This window comes from Anser anser (assembly GCF_964211835.1).
Source record: "Anser anser genome assembly, chromosome: 16".
NCBI classification, from domain to species: domain Eukaryota; kingdom Metazoa; phylum Chordata; class Aves; order Anseriformes; family Anatidae; genus Anser; species Anser anser.
In genome coordinates this window covers 7,119,122-7,134,124 of record NC_139737.1, presented here as the reverse complement: position 1 = coordinate 7,134,124, position 15,003 = coordinate 7,119,122, and the positions used below count along the sequence as shown (strand labels likewise).

The following is a 15,003-nucleotide window of genomic DNA, read 5'->3' as shown; positions in this document are numbered from 1 at the left end:
CGTATGGGAATGCGTCAGAAAGCTTTGTTAATAGAAATCTGGGACATCATGGGGCACTTAAGTGGTACTTAGGACTTCAGTCTACAATGTTAAGAATCAAAATCTCTTTGAGTCTTTGGAGGCTACAGGGTATAGCTATTAATGCCCTCATTATCATTTAGCTATGTAGCCTTAGCCTTCATACACTGCTAATAGACAGAACTGAGCTTGTGCTGAAGCTGTATTTGTTAGCATCAGTGGTTGATGTAAGACTTATAGCCATGCAGACGTAAAACAACAGATGAACAGAGTACAAGTTTTCTATTAGTCTCATCCCAGGTTGTTTCTTGTGTTACAATTATAACACACAAATCAAGCACTGAGGGAAGTATCATGGCAATTTTTTCTTCAAGAAGTTACTATGAAATACACGATTTTTTGTAACACAATGAAGACTTTTATTATAAAACTATGGATGAATATGTATAGAAAATATCGTTATTACAAAACTGGCTGTTACAAAATTGTCTAGAAAGATTCAAATAATGCACGGATTCCTTTACACATACTCAAGCATGTAAATGTATGACAATATATGACAATAACTAACAGAGGAAAACAAACAGGCAAACAAAACCACCCTAGAAGACAACAAATGCTAAGAATCTGTATTATTTCAGAATATATAAAAAAAATCATTCATGGATTTGTATATAAACCTTCACTCAAAACTGCATCATAGGAAAAATACACCAGCGGCCATAATAGTTAACATACAGTATTGTGTGTGCAGGGCAGTGACAAGTTTAACCTTTAGATATAGAAATATCTAAATATTGAATATTTAGGTATTGAAATCTCCACAAAAACAAACAAACAAAAACACTCCTGGAAATATTTAGGTTCCTTATTTCCTGTGATGCTTTAAACATGCATTTTATATTACTCATCTGCTGAAGGAACTATCCTGTTAGGATAATCATCATTTTATAGTGGCAGAACCCATAGGATTCCAGTGATTCCATTAAAGGATAAGGCCCCTCATACAAAAAATAAAAAAGATAAGGACTAAGCAAGTTCCTTTACCCTTAAGCTGACTTCTTGAAGCTCTTCAACCCTGAGCTAACAGGACCAGGGCAGTCGTGATTGCTATCCCCCCAGATTTCCACTGTGATACCCACAAACTGGAGATGAGATGAGCTTTTTTCAGGCTAGCCTGCTGAACAGCTTGCGTCTGTAATAGTTTCCCGGTGCACTAACAACCATATCTAACACTCCATAGCTCATGATCAAGCTCTGTCCTGCACAGTCCCTCCACTGCACTAAGCCAGTGTATTTGTGTAGGTATATGAATGTGCAGACTATTTTTCTTTCCTTTTAGCATTGCCAAGTACAGCTGAATTAACCATGCTTTCCAATAAAACATTATAGGAGCTTTTGTTGGTACTGTTTCTGTTGTTTGAGGCGTGTGTGTTGCAGTTTCTCCACCATTACCACAGGTTTTGGCTTTCCCAGTCAATGTATATTTTGTTCAGGAAAGGCAGCAGAAGGATTCTCATTTGTCAGTTTGCAAGCTGTATTAAAAAGAAACAGAATCTATATTGTGATCTTTTGCAGCACATAAGATGTTTTTTGTTAAAAGTAACGAAGAATGATGGCATTTAATAAATATCACATCGTGAGAGCATAGAAATACGAGTATAAGTGAACAGATGATTTTAAATGAGGTTCAAAGAAAAGTCTCATTACTCAGGAGACCCTTATGCCCATACCTTATCGCCTGTGAAACGCGATGGGGAGCTCCCGGCTGGGAATCAGTATTCCTGAATGGAGTGTTTCCACCGGCTTGTCATCTGTTGCCACTATTTGGTATTTGCGAATGATCTGAAACACAACCATTTCAGTTAGCATGTCTTAGCTTCCACATCGTCTGATGAGATGAAGTGTAGAACAACCACACGTTGTGTAAAAGATACCATGTGAGAGTATTTACCCAGCAAAGGGCCAAGTGAAGCTGCAGCTCTGCCAACCGACGTCCGATGCACATCCGCTTCCCAATGCCAAATGGGACATGAGAAAAGGGATTTATTGAGTTCTTCTGAAGCCAGCGCTCTGGTTTAAACTGAGTCCAGCCATTAAAGTATTCTTCATTGGAACCCAAGGCATGAGTATTTATCATTAGTACTGTCTACAAACAAAGCAATAGAGACAGTCTCAGTTTAGAATTGGCTTAGAGCTACCAAGTGAATCAGCTTGTTAATGGAACAAAAAAAAAAGCAGTGAAGGCAAGGCAGTTTTCTCAGAAGAACTCATGCAACTCTCAGAAGATTAATCCAAACACAGGAAAGGTCATATCTTCTTTAGAAAATAATTGAAAATTTTGGAAAAAAAAATCTTGAAATGGAGCACCAAAATATTTTTGGCTAAATAACAGTGCAGGCAGCGATGGTTTTCCCACTTATGGGAATTCTTGTCCTGACTTCCTCACTTAGGCCTGATGCCAAAACCCATCCTTTGGCAAAGTCATTCTGGGACTGAAATTTCCAACTAACTTCAATTGTTTACAGGATAGTTAATTGATAAAATATTTTAATACACTAAATTAATTGACTTACCCCTTTGGGTAGTACATAGTCTCCTAGAACCATTTCTTTGTCAATAGTGCGAGTGGTAAAAGGTACAGATGGTGTTAATCTACAGTGAAAGAAAAAAAATGAGTCAGATTTCTAGCATTTTTTCTTCCTATATGTATATTAAACAACCCTAAACAACGAGGTGCACAAAGTTAGTACACACTAGCTGGTAAAACTTTGTGGTCCTGTTGCTTTCTGCAAGTTATTTGAGAATTTTACCTCATAGATTCTTTCAAACATGCTTTTAGGTAAGGCATATTTTTCAAGTTCTCAGCACTTGGATTCTCATTGGCAGTCAAAATACTCTGTATTTCCTGAAGAAGCTTCTGCTGAACACGTGGATTGCGTGAAATGTTGTACAAAGCCCACAGTAAGCTATTGGCCGTCTGAAACAAAATCAAAAGAAATGCAAGGTTTCCAATTAGTGACAGAAAAAAGAAGTTACCAGAAGTTCAAAGCCACATTTATAGTTGGCCACTGCCTTATGGTGTTTTGTAAACCTAAGGGATTAGGAGCCATCCCAGTTGTTCTCTAGGAATTTAGGCCACTGAAGCAACAGCATTAGCTCACTCTCAGGTTTTGTGTTGGTTCAATTATGGAAGAAAGCAAGGACACTAACTTTAAAAACTCTCTACAAGGAAGTTGAATTTACCGTTTCAACTCCAGCAATCTGGAGCTCTGCGATGGCAGCATACAGCTCCTTCTTAGAAAGTTGTCCTCCAGAGTAGATGTCGCACAGGAAATCCTCCTGAGGGTTTGCAGAGTGTTTTTGCAGCCGACAGTCAATTGAGTGCTTGGCTGAGGAGAGAGTAGCAGGAGGTAATTAATGAAAAACAATACTAAAAATACTACAAAAATAAAAAAAACATGGCTCACAGGCAGGATTTTGAAAGAGGATACCAATGTATGCTCTTTTTTTCAAGAAAAGAGCGTTGTGCTGAATAAATAATGGTGTTTTCATTTAGACAAATAACTCAGTCACAAAAACAAAAAAAACCAACAAAGAAACAAAAACCAACAAAACAAAACACTATGAACAGAAAGAGTTCCTGTAAGCTGCTGGGAATTCTCCATTCTAAAATTAGGAAAGGAAATCAGTGATGTGTGAAGTGACATATTTAGCAAACAGAAATACAAGTCTGTAAAATTTATTGACTTGGATTTTCAGAAGAGATCAAGGTGTTAATGAATCAAAGAACTTTTAGTACTTAATTTCCTGAGGGGAAGTGTAAGCTTTTCATTTACTATGGGAAGGAAACAATAGATGCCAAATGTTATGTACTTCTTGTATTTAAATACAGCAAACTAGATTTTACCCATCCTCTCATGAACATCCCAATTGTTAAACCCAGTTCCTACTTAAGGAACTATTCATACCAAGCATAGGCAACAAACTTTTTTTTCTGAACAAAACAGGTTTAAGGCGTCTTTCTTAACAGCCATAGACTAAAAAGCAATAAAACAAGTGCACGTGTGGCTGGCACGACTAGAACTCCTGAAGTATCAACTACTTGAATACCTAAGAAAAATATACCCCTCAGCACTACAATCATCTGAGTGCCAAAGTCTTTCTTAATCTTTAGCTAGAACTATCACTGTCAAAAATATTGACAATATAAGCTTGCTTCATATCTGGAGTTAGAGTAATTTCTGCAGCCTTGGAGGCTGATTTATTTTAAATAGACAGGAAATGTTATCAAAAAGCCAAACTATACCTTATGATTTAAATTGTTTTTGTTTTAAGACTCAGAATTCTTTTCCAGGTTGCTCAGAAAATCTGTTATTTCTTTAAGCACACTGTTACATGTAAAATTCTTGTTTCTCAACAGCAAGGTCCTCTTTCTAACTTGTATACCTTGCTTTAGAGACATTTATACAGTTTCCAGTGATTTATGACAGATTAAACTGGGCTCTGATATTACTGGTTTCCAAATTTCTGGGGGTTCCCTGTGGACTGGGTATTGCCACATAACCAGCACTAAGTGTTAGTCAGGAGAAAGCAGTGCTCCTATGCTTGGAATAGGTCTGTGGTTAGCTGCAGGAAAGGTGTCTTAATCTGAGCTGGAAGTAGCAATTAAGAGCAGCGTAGGGCAGTAACAAATACGAAAAAAGTTAATTCCAACAAGAGGGAAAGAAGAAGTCAAGTTTAAAGAACTAACCAGTTTTAAATATGTCATCCCATGCTTTAGTATGAGCTTGCCAGACTTTCGTGTTCAGACCTTTGTGAAGCTCCACGGGGGTCACCATCATCATTCCAAAAGTAGCCATCATCTGTGGTGAAGAAAATTTTCGAAATCTTTAAAATCTATTTGTAATCTGAACAAAGTTAGACCGTAAAGTAGGAGGTAATTTTCACCAGGAAGTCAGAATCCTGGCAGATTTTCCATCCTGGACAGAAAAGATTGGATTCATCCTACTTAAGACCATCTCCAGCTAACATTTAAGAACAGCTAGTACAGAATAAGAGGTTTCTGCAGTGGGTGATTCATCCCGTCTATTTTAGGCACCTGTTATAGAAATGGACAAGCCACCCTTTGGCAGTGCCTCTCTCCCTTGACAACAGATAGAGCTAAAAAACTAAGCTAGACCAGATGCCTCTCTTTTAGTTGGTTAAAATTAGGACAATAAGCATCAGAGGCCAAGTTGCAGCAAGATGCCCAGCAGCAAATCTGCATAATCCCACACAACTCCGAGTCACCCAACAAACAGCAGCATTGCACAACAGGTGCCTTGGAGGGAAAGGAAAGTTAACCAACCAACCCGACTACTATATTTCTGGGATTACCCTGTTGTCCACACAACAGTTATCCCCTACAGATTTAGGCACTTCATAAAAGGGACAGTCAGATGCTCAGCACTAGCTCTGCACGTTCAAGTGTGGCATCAGGTGTACAAGGCTGCCAATACACATGTAGCACAGAAGCCTGAGTTTCTTTTTCCAGCTGACCCATTTAAACCAGTACCCCCACAGCAGTAGAAAAAATCAGTACAGCCCCAGGTAAAGACTCGTCCATACCGTTTTTACAGCCTTGATGAAATTCAGACTTTCTTCTTCTACATCCTGCTGTAGGAGACCAAACCTCTTTCCATACAGCACCAGGCAGATACCTGTTGTTAAGCAATATTATTATTCACCCTTTCACTTGTATAATTTAGTGTCCACCATTTATTTTCAGGTAGTGGCTTTGGTTATCCTCCTGAAAAATGTTCTCTGTCCTGTGATAAACACCTGTGAGAACAGCACTCCAAAATACCTTCTGCACATTTGCCTCATTCCTGGGGCACTTTCCTCACAAATCAGATTCAGCACTGATCCTCTCACATGAGCAGCAGACCATTCTGCCAAACAGGGTTGGCATATTTGGAAAATAAGCTGTTAGTCAACCCTACTGACAAGAACCAAGTTGCAGGAAAAGAGGGTCTGAAGAGCCCACCTAGTCCAGCATCTCCAGTTCTTTCCACAGCCAGAAACCACTTGCTAACACTGGCAGCATCCCACAGCCCACCCATTCCCCCTTGCTTTTAAATATAGTATTTTTCTGAGCCATCACTTCCTATTTTTCACTTTCCAAAAGCAGCCATCACCACTGACAGTGGAGAGGAGGGGAAAAATACCAACCAAACAAAACATCACACGCACTTTTAGGAACTCAGTACACAAGTTGCCCAATGAGCTAGCCACAAGCAGGCAGGTCTGGCAGAGCTCGCTCAGTTAAGCACTATGCCTGACCATCCTTCCTTGTGGGAACCACTGCTGCAGCTTGTCCTGCCCTGTCATTCCTGGCTTCTTAGCGAGCTCTGAAAGGTTTCTGAAGATGAAGGCTCCTGTCTTGGTAACTAATTCCAGTGCTTCTCAATCTCAATGCAAAACATTTTAATTAGGATTTTCCAACCCTTGTCTACAATGAAGACTTCCTCACTGTTACTGGATCCTTTCATTGATCTTGTGCTGCTGGCAGTTAACAAATATCAGACAGAAGCGGTCGTGGGCTACCTGATCCCACTCTAGAGAAATGCACTGTGATTCCCCCGAGTTTTGGATTTAAGCCACTATTAGTGTTTGAATTTTCTTACAAGCCACATAGATAACTGGCCAGAATTGAAGAGTTTGTATAACAGCTGATGATTTTTACATATATTAATGGTTCCCTGGCTTTTCTGCAACATAATTTCCATGATACTGTAGTTGATAGTTTGGAAATAATTAGCTTACAATCACTAATTAGACTTCACTTGAAATGTCACTGCAGGTACAAAATGCATGCTGTTCTCAGGCAAAAAAAAGACTTACTTTCAAATGACCATTTGTTGAATTCCGAATATACATCTTCCATTTGTCCGTTGTGGTTACAAACTTCATCTATTCTGTACATGAAGTCCTCCAGGACCTTCAAGTATTGGAGAGAAGAGAGAAAGGAAAAAAAAAAGATAACACCAACTGATAAAAATCCTATTTAATTAACATTTCAACTGTGACTTAAATAGATAGCAATCTTGCATAAAATAGAAGTACTTATGTTTCCTGTTCCTTTAACAATATTGTTTCCCGCTGTGTTAATGTAGGTTTGGATTTACACTACTGATGCTATTACTGTCTGTACTTCAGTGAACTGAGCTTTCCTCCGCAGGGACAAAATGCTTCAGTCTGACACTGGGATAATGCTGGAGCTTCACATTAAAAAAAACGCTTAAGCTGTTTCTCACAGATGACCCTCAAACTCAGTGAGGAACGTGGAGGTTAAAGAGGTGAGGTGTTCCCTGGCAGGAGGAACCCCAAAATTAAGAGGTAAAGGCAAAAAAACACTGAATGCATGAAAAGTAAGAAAATCCCTGTTTGCAGGAGCCCATATCATTGTGGAATAATCTTTCTGCTCTGTGGAGGTAGTGAGTCTCAGCTACAGATTTGTGTGGTCTCACATTTGGTCAGACCCGATAAGCAGTTTGCACTCATTATTCCCTGGGGGATTTCACAGCATTCACTTGTGATTTTATCGCTGTAGAGCAGATGAGCAGCTACCCAGGTGAACTGGGCTGCTTGGTCTGCTTTGTTTTTCCCTAAATTTCCAGGGCCGTGGGGGGAGAGAAAGAATGTGTCAGTACCTCATTGATCGTGGCGTCCAGTTTCACAACTTCGCTGGGCTTCATTAATTTCTTCTGGAAGGCGCTTCTCACCCTCTGCCAGTCCTTTCCTTCCCTGGAAGGAAAAAGCTGAATTAAATTCCCTGGCTGAATTAAAAACAGCCAGGCTGAAAAGAGAGAGAGAGATGATGCTTTAAAAAAAAAAAAAAAGCAAGGGGGATTAGAAGACAACCCCGCGGCATGTGCAACAAGGCATCCCCGGCAGCACCTTCACCGGAGCCACAGGCAGCAGAGCCCTGGGGGGGTCCCGGTCTCTGCGGAGTTTTGGGGGGGTCCCGGTTCCTGCCCGCCCCGCAGCGAGCCCCTCCGCCACTCACAGGATCAGCAGCCCGTAGCCCTCGTCGCGATAGTCCCGATAGGCTTTCCAGGGCTTGATCTCCAGGCGCTGGGGGCAGGCGCTCTCCCGGCGGTACAGGGCTTCCAGCAGGCAGGGGGCTGCGATGTGAACCGAGTCGAAAGCCCCCAGCTTCATGCGGAAAATCTTCCCGAAGCGCCTGTGGTACTCGGCCTGGGGGGCGCAGAAGAGACCATCACCCCCAAACCCCAAACACGGTGAGTGCGGGGCGCTCCCCAGACCCCTGCCGCAGCATCCCCATCCCCATCCCCATCTCCCCCCATCCCTCCATCCTCCTCACCAGCGTCTCATGCTGCCTCTTGAGCCCCCCCTTCCAGAGGACGTCGGGCAGGCTGCCCATCAGGGGCCAGCTGGGGGGCCCGGGCAGGGCGGCCAGGGGGTGCCCGCGGCCCCGCAGGGCGCACAGGGAGGAGGCTGCCTGAGGCCGCCCGGCGGCGAGGCCGCAGGTGAGGGCGGGATGCCGGAGGAGGATGCTGCGGGCTCCCATCGCGGCGGTGACAGCCTCCCCATCCGCCTCCACGTATTTATAGAGCGGCGGGGAGGCTCGCTGGACTTTCATCGGGGGCCAATGGGAGCCCTGGGTGGGGTGAGGTGGGGCCGGCTGCCGGGGCTCGGCCCGGCCCGGGGAGGCTGCGGGGCAAGGGGTTCAAGCAGGGGTGAGGCGAGGCAGAGGGCGCCGAGCCAGCGCCGCCACCCGCGGGGGTCCCCGGGGGCTCCGCCGCGGTCCCCCGGGGGTCCCCGGCCCCGCGGTTCGGCGGGGAGCGCCGCAGGTAGCGGCCCCCGCCGCTTGGAGAAGCTGCCTGCTCGCCTCCTAAACCGGCTTCTGCCTCTGGCTCGGGGATTTGGGAACTTCTATTTATTTATGTATTTATTTTTCCTGGCGCAAAGTGGTCGGGGTGCATCTGCAGGAGGAGGAAGGGGGCTGTGGTGCTCGCACCGCAGCGCGCAGGTGGCTGAACACTTCGGTTTTCCTTCAGATTCTGCGCTCTGAAGTGATGGGCTGAAAAGCGAAGGGACCGAGGGACATCAAGTTTTGGCAGTTGGGCTGCTCCTGCCCCATCTGGCTGACTAACCACCCCCTTATGAAAAGGGCATGCGAGTGAATCACCTGAGAAGGCAAAATTCCCTTCGCTGTTAGTGTTGGCAGCCCTTAAATCCTGACAAAAAAAAATAATAAAATCCTTTATTGCCACAAGTCTCTTAACTGGAATCTGCACAGTAATCCTCGGACACAGCCAAAGGGTTTCAAGCTGAATGAAGGCAGAAGAGGGGCTGGCACAAATAAAGCAGCCCAGGACATCTGTGTGCTCAGATCTCTGCCCTCTCCCTGCAAGAGAAGTCAGACAGGCTGTGGATCTTACTGCAAGACAGAGAGCTACCTGTAAGCCGGAGAATTTCCAGGAAAAACAGGTATGCTACTGTGAGAACTCACTCTACTCCTGCCCCACGCTACCTTTTTCATCTTGTTCCAGTGGCATTTTGTGACTCAGCTCCTAATCCCCTTTGTTTAAGTGTCTGATGGAGAGATGTGGAGCGTGCAGATGGGTGTGTTAGACACGGGACAAGCGAAGAAATAGACAGAAGGTGGGCTTGGCACTGAATCTGAGACCCAGAAAGGCACATGTCTCAAAGTCAAATTAATAACAACTAAAAGACCGAAGTGGCAGTGATCAACACAGAGAAAAATGTACAAAAGCATGACATCTCACTGCAGAGTGTTTCTCTGATTTTTCTACATCCTTCCCCTCCCAGTGATTTTCTTCTGTGGGATCATACCACCTAGTCCACAAGGTCATAGCATTTCTAGGTGGCTTTAAGATTAAAGCTGGTTCAAAGGTTTGCACATTTTTAGGGAAATATCCCAACCAGTTGTTATTTTTGTGATTTGTTTTCTTTGAACCAGTTCCACTAAAAGCACATCTTGCCTGTCCTTGTCAACTGAGTGCAGTTCAGACTTGGTTCAATGATAAGTTCTTCTGAGAAACCAGATGAGAAGAGACAATCTGTGTGCTCTGTGGACACCTGTCTATTTAAGGAATCCAAACGAACCCACGTGAAGGGTCACAGCTTAGTGCCTGTGAAATGATCTCTTTAGAAGTGTCTGGAATAGACAAGTCAAGACTAAACTGGGCACAGGTCAATTTTTCCATGTTCCTCACTGCTATGAGGAAGAAACCACCCTGTTAATACGAAATCTGTTCTATTAAGCTGTTTTAAAATTACTGAATGGAAAAGGTTTTATTTAACTTCTGTGGTCGTGGTGTAACTATCTGGCAGGGAAGCTAGTGTATTTGCAGCTCAGTTAGGCCTGGAGCTGAGAGAGCTAATGATTGCCTCAATTTCTGGTAAAGTGCAGTTCTAAGGGCATTTGCAGCCTTTGCTTCTTCCTCCCCTCCCTTTTAAAAGATCTCAAAAACAAGCCTTTAATTTTCAGTGAGATATTTCATGTGACCTTTAGAATGCATCAAGGGTACTTTTAACAGTAAATCAACACCAGTTAGCAAGGCTCTTGAGATGAATTTTGGGGCCACATCCTCACAGCGTGAGGTGACCCCACTGAAGTATCTGTAACAGTGAGGATGTCACCGTGTTCCACAGATGTCTACCCAATATTTGCTAATAATTCTAATAGCTAGAGCCAACTGTGAATGAAAAGCTCCCTTCCATTCTGCAGTGCGGCAAGGAGTATTTCTAGGTCAAAGAGCAGAAAATATCTGAAGATCAAAACTAAATAGCTTGTGATACATATTCTTCCATGCTTCTCTTCTGCTATGGTTAAAAAAAAAAGAAAAAAAAGGGGGGGGGGGGGGGAGGATTTGATTTCTAAAGTGCCAGATGTCAGGAGAGAATGTTCCTTGAAAAATGATCTGCCAGTGTGATGCTTCTGTAGAGAACCTGACATGGACCCTTGCAGAGGTACAGAAAGGCTACATGTTTTTTGGCACTTAAAATATTTAATTGGTACCCAAAGTCCAATTTTTAGAGCTGCTTCCAAAGCAGAAGTAATTGCTAGTCCTACCTTTTGGGAAACAACAGTAAAATATTCTTTAAATGTAGCTTGGAATTCCCATCAAGTTAAGAATTTCTCACCGGGATGTAGAGACTGAGGTGTGATCGCAAATCTCATGGAAACAAAACAGCTTCAAACACATTGTAAAACACGTCAAAAGCATGGAGCTAGTGCAAAGTGAACCGACTGCTCTTCATTTAGTACATTTCAAATATACTAAATATCACCAAAAGAATCTGTTAGTGTCCAAAAGCTGTGGATTGGTAGTGGATCTTTTTCCTTAATACCTGTAATTCCTGTTGGTTTGTTTTGTGATATATTACACAATTCCTGTCTCCTGACCTCTACTCTTTTTCCTTGGTGGAATAAGCTTTTTGCTATTTTGACCCTAAAAATGCTTCCAAAGTCTCCTGTGCTTTTTAAAATGCTACAATTTAAGTGTCATAAGCGAATAGGTAGACTACAAAGGGAGAATCTCTGTCATAGGGAAGGTATTTCACAATGCTGGGGAAGATAAATTGATTGCAACTTGTAAACTCTAGTGGAAACACAGTGTTGTTATTCTAGTTTTTTTGCTCATGTTTGTTTATACACTTCTAAATCTGTGCCTCTTTCCAGCTGAGGATCTTAGAGTTTTGTAAATACTGATGAATTTAACCTCATCTTAGGAAATGGGAAAGTACAGTAATTCCCATTCTACAGAAGAGAAACTGAAATGAAATAGAAAATCAAGACCTCAAATTTACTATATAGATTCTCAGTGTAAAATGAAAGCAAAAGAAACTGTTATATTTTTTGCACAAATGTAGTTTTATAACACTAAAGTCTTCTAATTTCATTGCATTGTAGACGATTACACCTACAAGAGGACAGTAGCAGTGTGGAAAAATAGGTCTGCCAAGCAAACTGAGAACAAGATAATCCTCAGAGAGGGATCCAGAAAAGGAGATGAATAGCTCAAACTCCACAAGCCAAGGAATCTTCTAGCTGGCCATGACCTGTTTGAAGTATCTACCTCTGCAATAAACGTTGCGACATTCAACTATGGAAGGAGTCTCTAATTAGTAAGTACACTGTTCAAGAAAATTAAGAGATTTATTGACTTAAATTAAGCACAGTTAATGTTTACTTTACCAAAAAATAAGTTTATTGAAACTCAAGAAATTGAGGCCCATGGCAAGATGTTCTGATAGTCACCTTGGAAATACTCAGGACATAATTGGATTTTCCCTTTTCTTTTGATAACTAGAACCACTCTCTGGTTTTCATTTTCTTGTCTCTTTTAGCAATTTTGTCCTCCTTGAGCAGGGAAAGGAGTTGTTGTAGCAAAGGATTTATGCATTAGGATGCTGTGAGGATCACTTGATGCCCCAGACTGAATTTTTCTCTTTGGACAGAGCTGGCAGAAGTCTAGAAGTTTTCTTCACCTTCTACACAGCCCTGTAGAGAGACACATCCAGTTTAAGAAGCAGTAGAATTTAGTGATCTGTCAGAACATTTCATTTTTCAGATCATATGGTTCACGTTGAAGAAGTAGGAATTTCACTAGTGGATATTGTGCCAGGGAAGTTGATACTGGAAATCCTGGTTTCTCTTTACTAATCTTCAACACCCCCAGGGGGACAATGAAGGAATCCAGTGTGAACTGAACCCCTCAGGACAGCTCAGAACTTCCAGAGCAATAACTGCTGGTGGATTCCTTCATACCACACTAGTTTAAGACAAGTCCTGCTGTTTCTCTCAGTCTTGTTTCTCCCAGATGTCCATAACCCATCTTTCTCTTGTTGACTCCCATCCTATCCTTCTCCATTCCGATATTATTGACAGTCTTAATGCATCTCCCTATATTTTATATTTGTTCGAGTGAGTATAAATGCTTTTTTTTTTTTTCCTTGCAAAAGAATGATGTGTATTTATGGCTCTAAAAATAACAGTGTCAATTTATTGCTGACGTTATCAGCATAGCATGATGTTATGCATAGAACAATTTAGAGGACAGAAAAAGGTATAATGTAAATAGTATTCTCCTTACCACTGAAACAGAGTGACTTATCCTCTTTCATGCTTCCTAATGATCCGTGACACGTAAGCACTATGCACTTAGGTTTAGTCTATACTGTAATATTTAGTCTAAACTGTAATATTTCACTTTAGCAGTATCAGCAAAAGCCTACAGATTATACAGAGATTATACAGATTTCACAAATTACCATTTTATCCCCCTGTGGTGTTGTTAGTGACTCTAGGTGATGTATCTGAGAAATCAGGCTAACTTGCATCCACTTGAGGTTACACCTGCAGAGAGTCCTGTGTAAATACACAGTATCTGGATGGAGATTTATGAATAGATCTTCCAGCTACAGAGGGCCCTGGGAAGTATTAGGAGAGATTGTGAAAGATACTGCCTAAAGTCTACAGAAGCATTTGGGTGGTCAAGTTTTGCCCAAGATTCAGGCCAAAGAAATCAGTTAAATTGTGCCACTTCACGTGGAGATGTGCAGTGTTAGATCTGTATACTGCTAAAAACGTAGATCCTCAGGCATCCCCAACTCAAAAGGCACCTAAATTCTATAAGTATTTAAGTTTCCAATTGCAAGAATCCCTAACAGCTTGCATGGTTGATGAGATGAATGTAAGCAGCTATCTGCATCCTGAGACAGATAATTCTTGGTGATTTCTCCCCATTGGGAAATTAATTTTAGCTCTGCTTCCAGAAACAGTGTACTTAAGAGCAATCATGTATATTTGTACTTAATTTTTATGTGCGTTTGTACATGTGATTGCACAAGCAAGGGTGTATTTAACATTTTGCTAATAAATTTTACAGGTGTGTGTTGTGCTGTTGCCTTGTTCACATGCAGTTAGCATGGGCAAAGTAGCACTTGTGCTGTGGTACTGAAAAGCTATGAAAATAATTTCAGTTCCAGTGGTCCTGATTCTACAATGTAAGTAAGTGATCCAAAACTGTTTGCCAAAAACATGGAAAGCTTTCAAAGGCAGGAAATGTTGAGGATCCCAAGTATCCCTTTATTTCAAACAACACTTGAAATCTAAAATAATGATCTATATTTATGAACTGAAGCTTTTAGTTGCTGTGTCACAGTCTTAACTGCCTGGAAAAAATATGTTATATGACTTCTTGAGAGAATTTGCTGAGCTGATTATACAAACACTTGAATCAAATACAAACTCATGCAATTTACTGGATTTGTTGATTAAGCCTGTAACATTTGCACAGATTACTCTGTTTTACTTTCGGTCCAATGCATGTGTTTCTGCTGAAATAAACCTGACATCATATCAAGTCTTTTGAAAGCAAAGTCTTACTACTTGCTAAGACTTTGAAGGCTCTATTTCTGATTTTCAAGTTTCTATTTCTATGATATGCTACTAGACAGTTTGACACAGAAAAGTATTGTTCCTGCACATTAAACTCGTTTATTTAAATATACATATCTATTTAATTATTTATATTGTTCCTGAGCTGGCATGTTATAGAATTTCATAAAGCATAATTATGTTAATATAGACTGTCATGTTAATTTTGCTTTATGTATATTTCTAGAATTAGAGTTTCATAAATAACAATATCTGGTCTCTAAATTCCCCTGAAATACCAGGATAATAGGTTAACATTTTGAACTCTTGTCAAAATACAGGAATGGTTTAGGAGGTTGTGTCAGTGACTACATCAGTGTTATCTCTCCTCTGAGCCAGTTCTGAACTCAAAGTCCCAAACTGCTATTAGCAGCTTTTGTGTTGTTTGCTGCTAATGCCTTCTGAATGATATACAAAATGGTGGCTATTTGCAAGTCTTCAGAGGGGAGGAATGCCAGTTATTGGTGTTATAATCATCTTGCCCAGGATTACAGTTTCTTAATAATATC

The 15,003-nt window shown here is 41.5% G+C and overlaps 1 protein-coding gene and 1 long non-coding RNA gene across 2 annotated transcripts; one reads left to right on the top strand and one right to left on the bottom strand.

Moving 5' to 3' along the window:
- Positions 1 to 455: 455 nt before the first annotated feature.
- On the bottom strand, positions 456 to 9,087 carry CYP24A1 (cytochrome P450 family 24 subfamily A member 1). The gene is made up of 12 exons (XM_083801446.1): positions 8,387 to 9,087; positions 8,069 to 8,259; positions 7,713 to 7,806; positions 6,904 to 7,000; positions 5,629 to 5,720; positions 4,772 to 4,883; positions 3,265 to 3,410; positions 2,832 to 2,998; positions 2,595 to 2,673; positions 1,973 to 2,167; positions 1,752 to 1,863; positions 456 to 1,553 (listed from the first exon to the last, which is right to left on the bottom strand). The coding sequence occupies exons 1-11, from the start codon at positions 8,663 to 8,665 to the stop codon at positions 1,753 to 1,755; spliced, it is 1,563 nt and encodes a 520-aa protein (XP_083657572.1). The 5' UTR covers positions 8,666 to 9,087; the 3' UTR covers positions 456 to 1,553; position 1,752.
- LOC310882551 lies at positions 8,164 to 14,637 on the top strand. The gene is made up of 4 exons (XR_014573023.1): positions 8,164 to 8,303; positions 9,084 to 9,516; positions 11,966 to 12,180; positions 13,944 to 14,637. It is a non-coding gene; the product is annotated as an uncharacterized lncRNA (long non-coding RNA).
- The last annotated feature ends 366 nt before the right edge of the window (positions 14,638 to 15,003 follow it).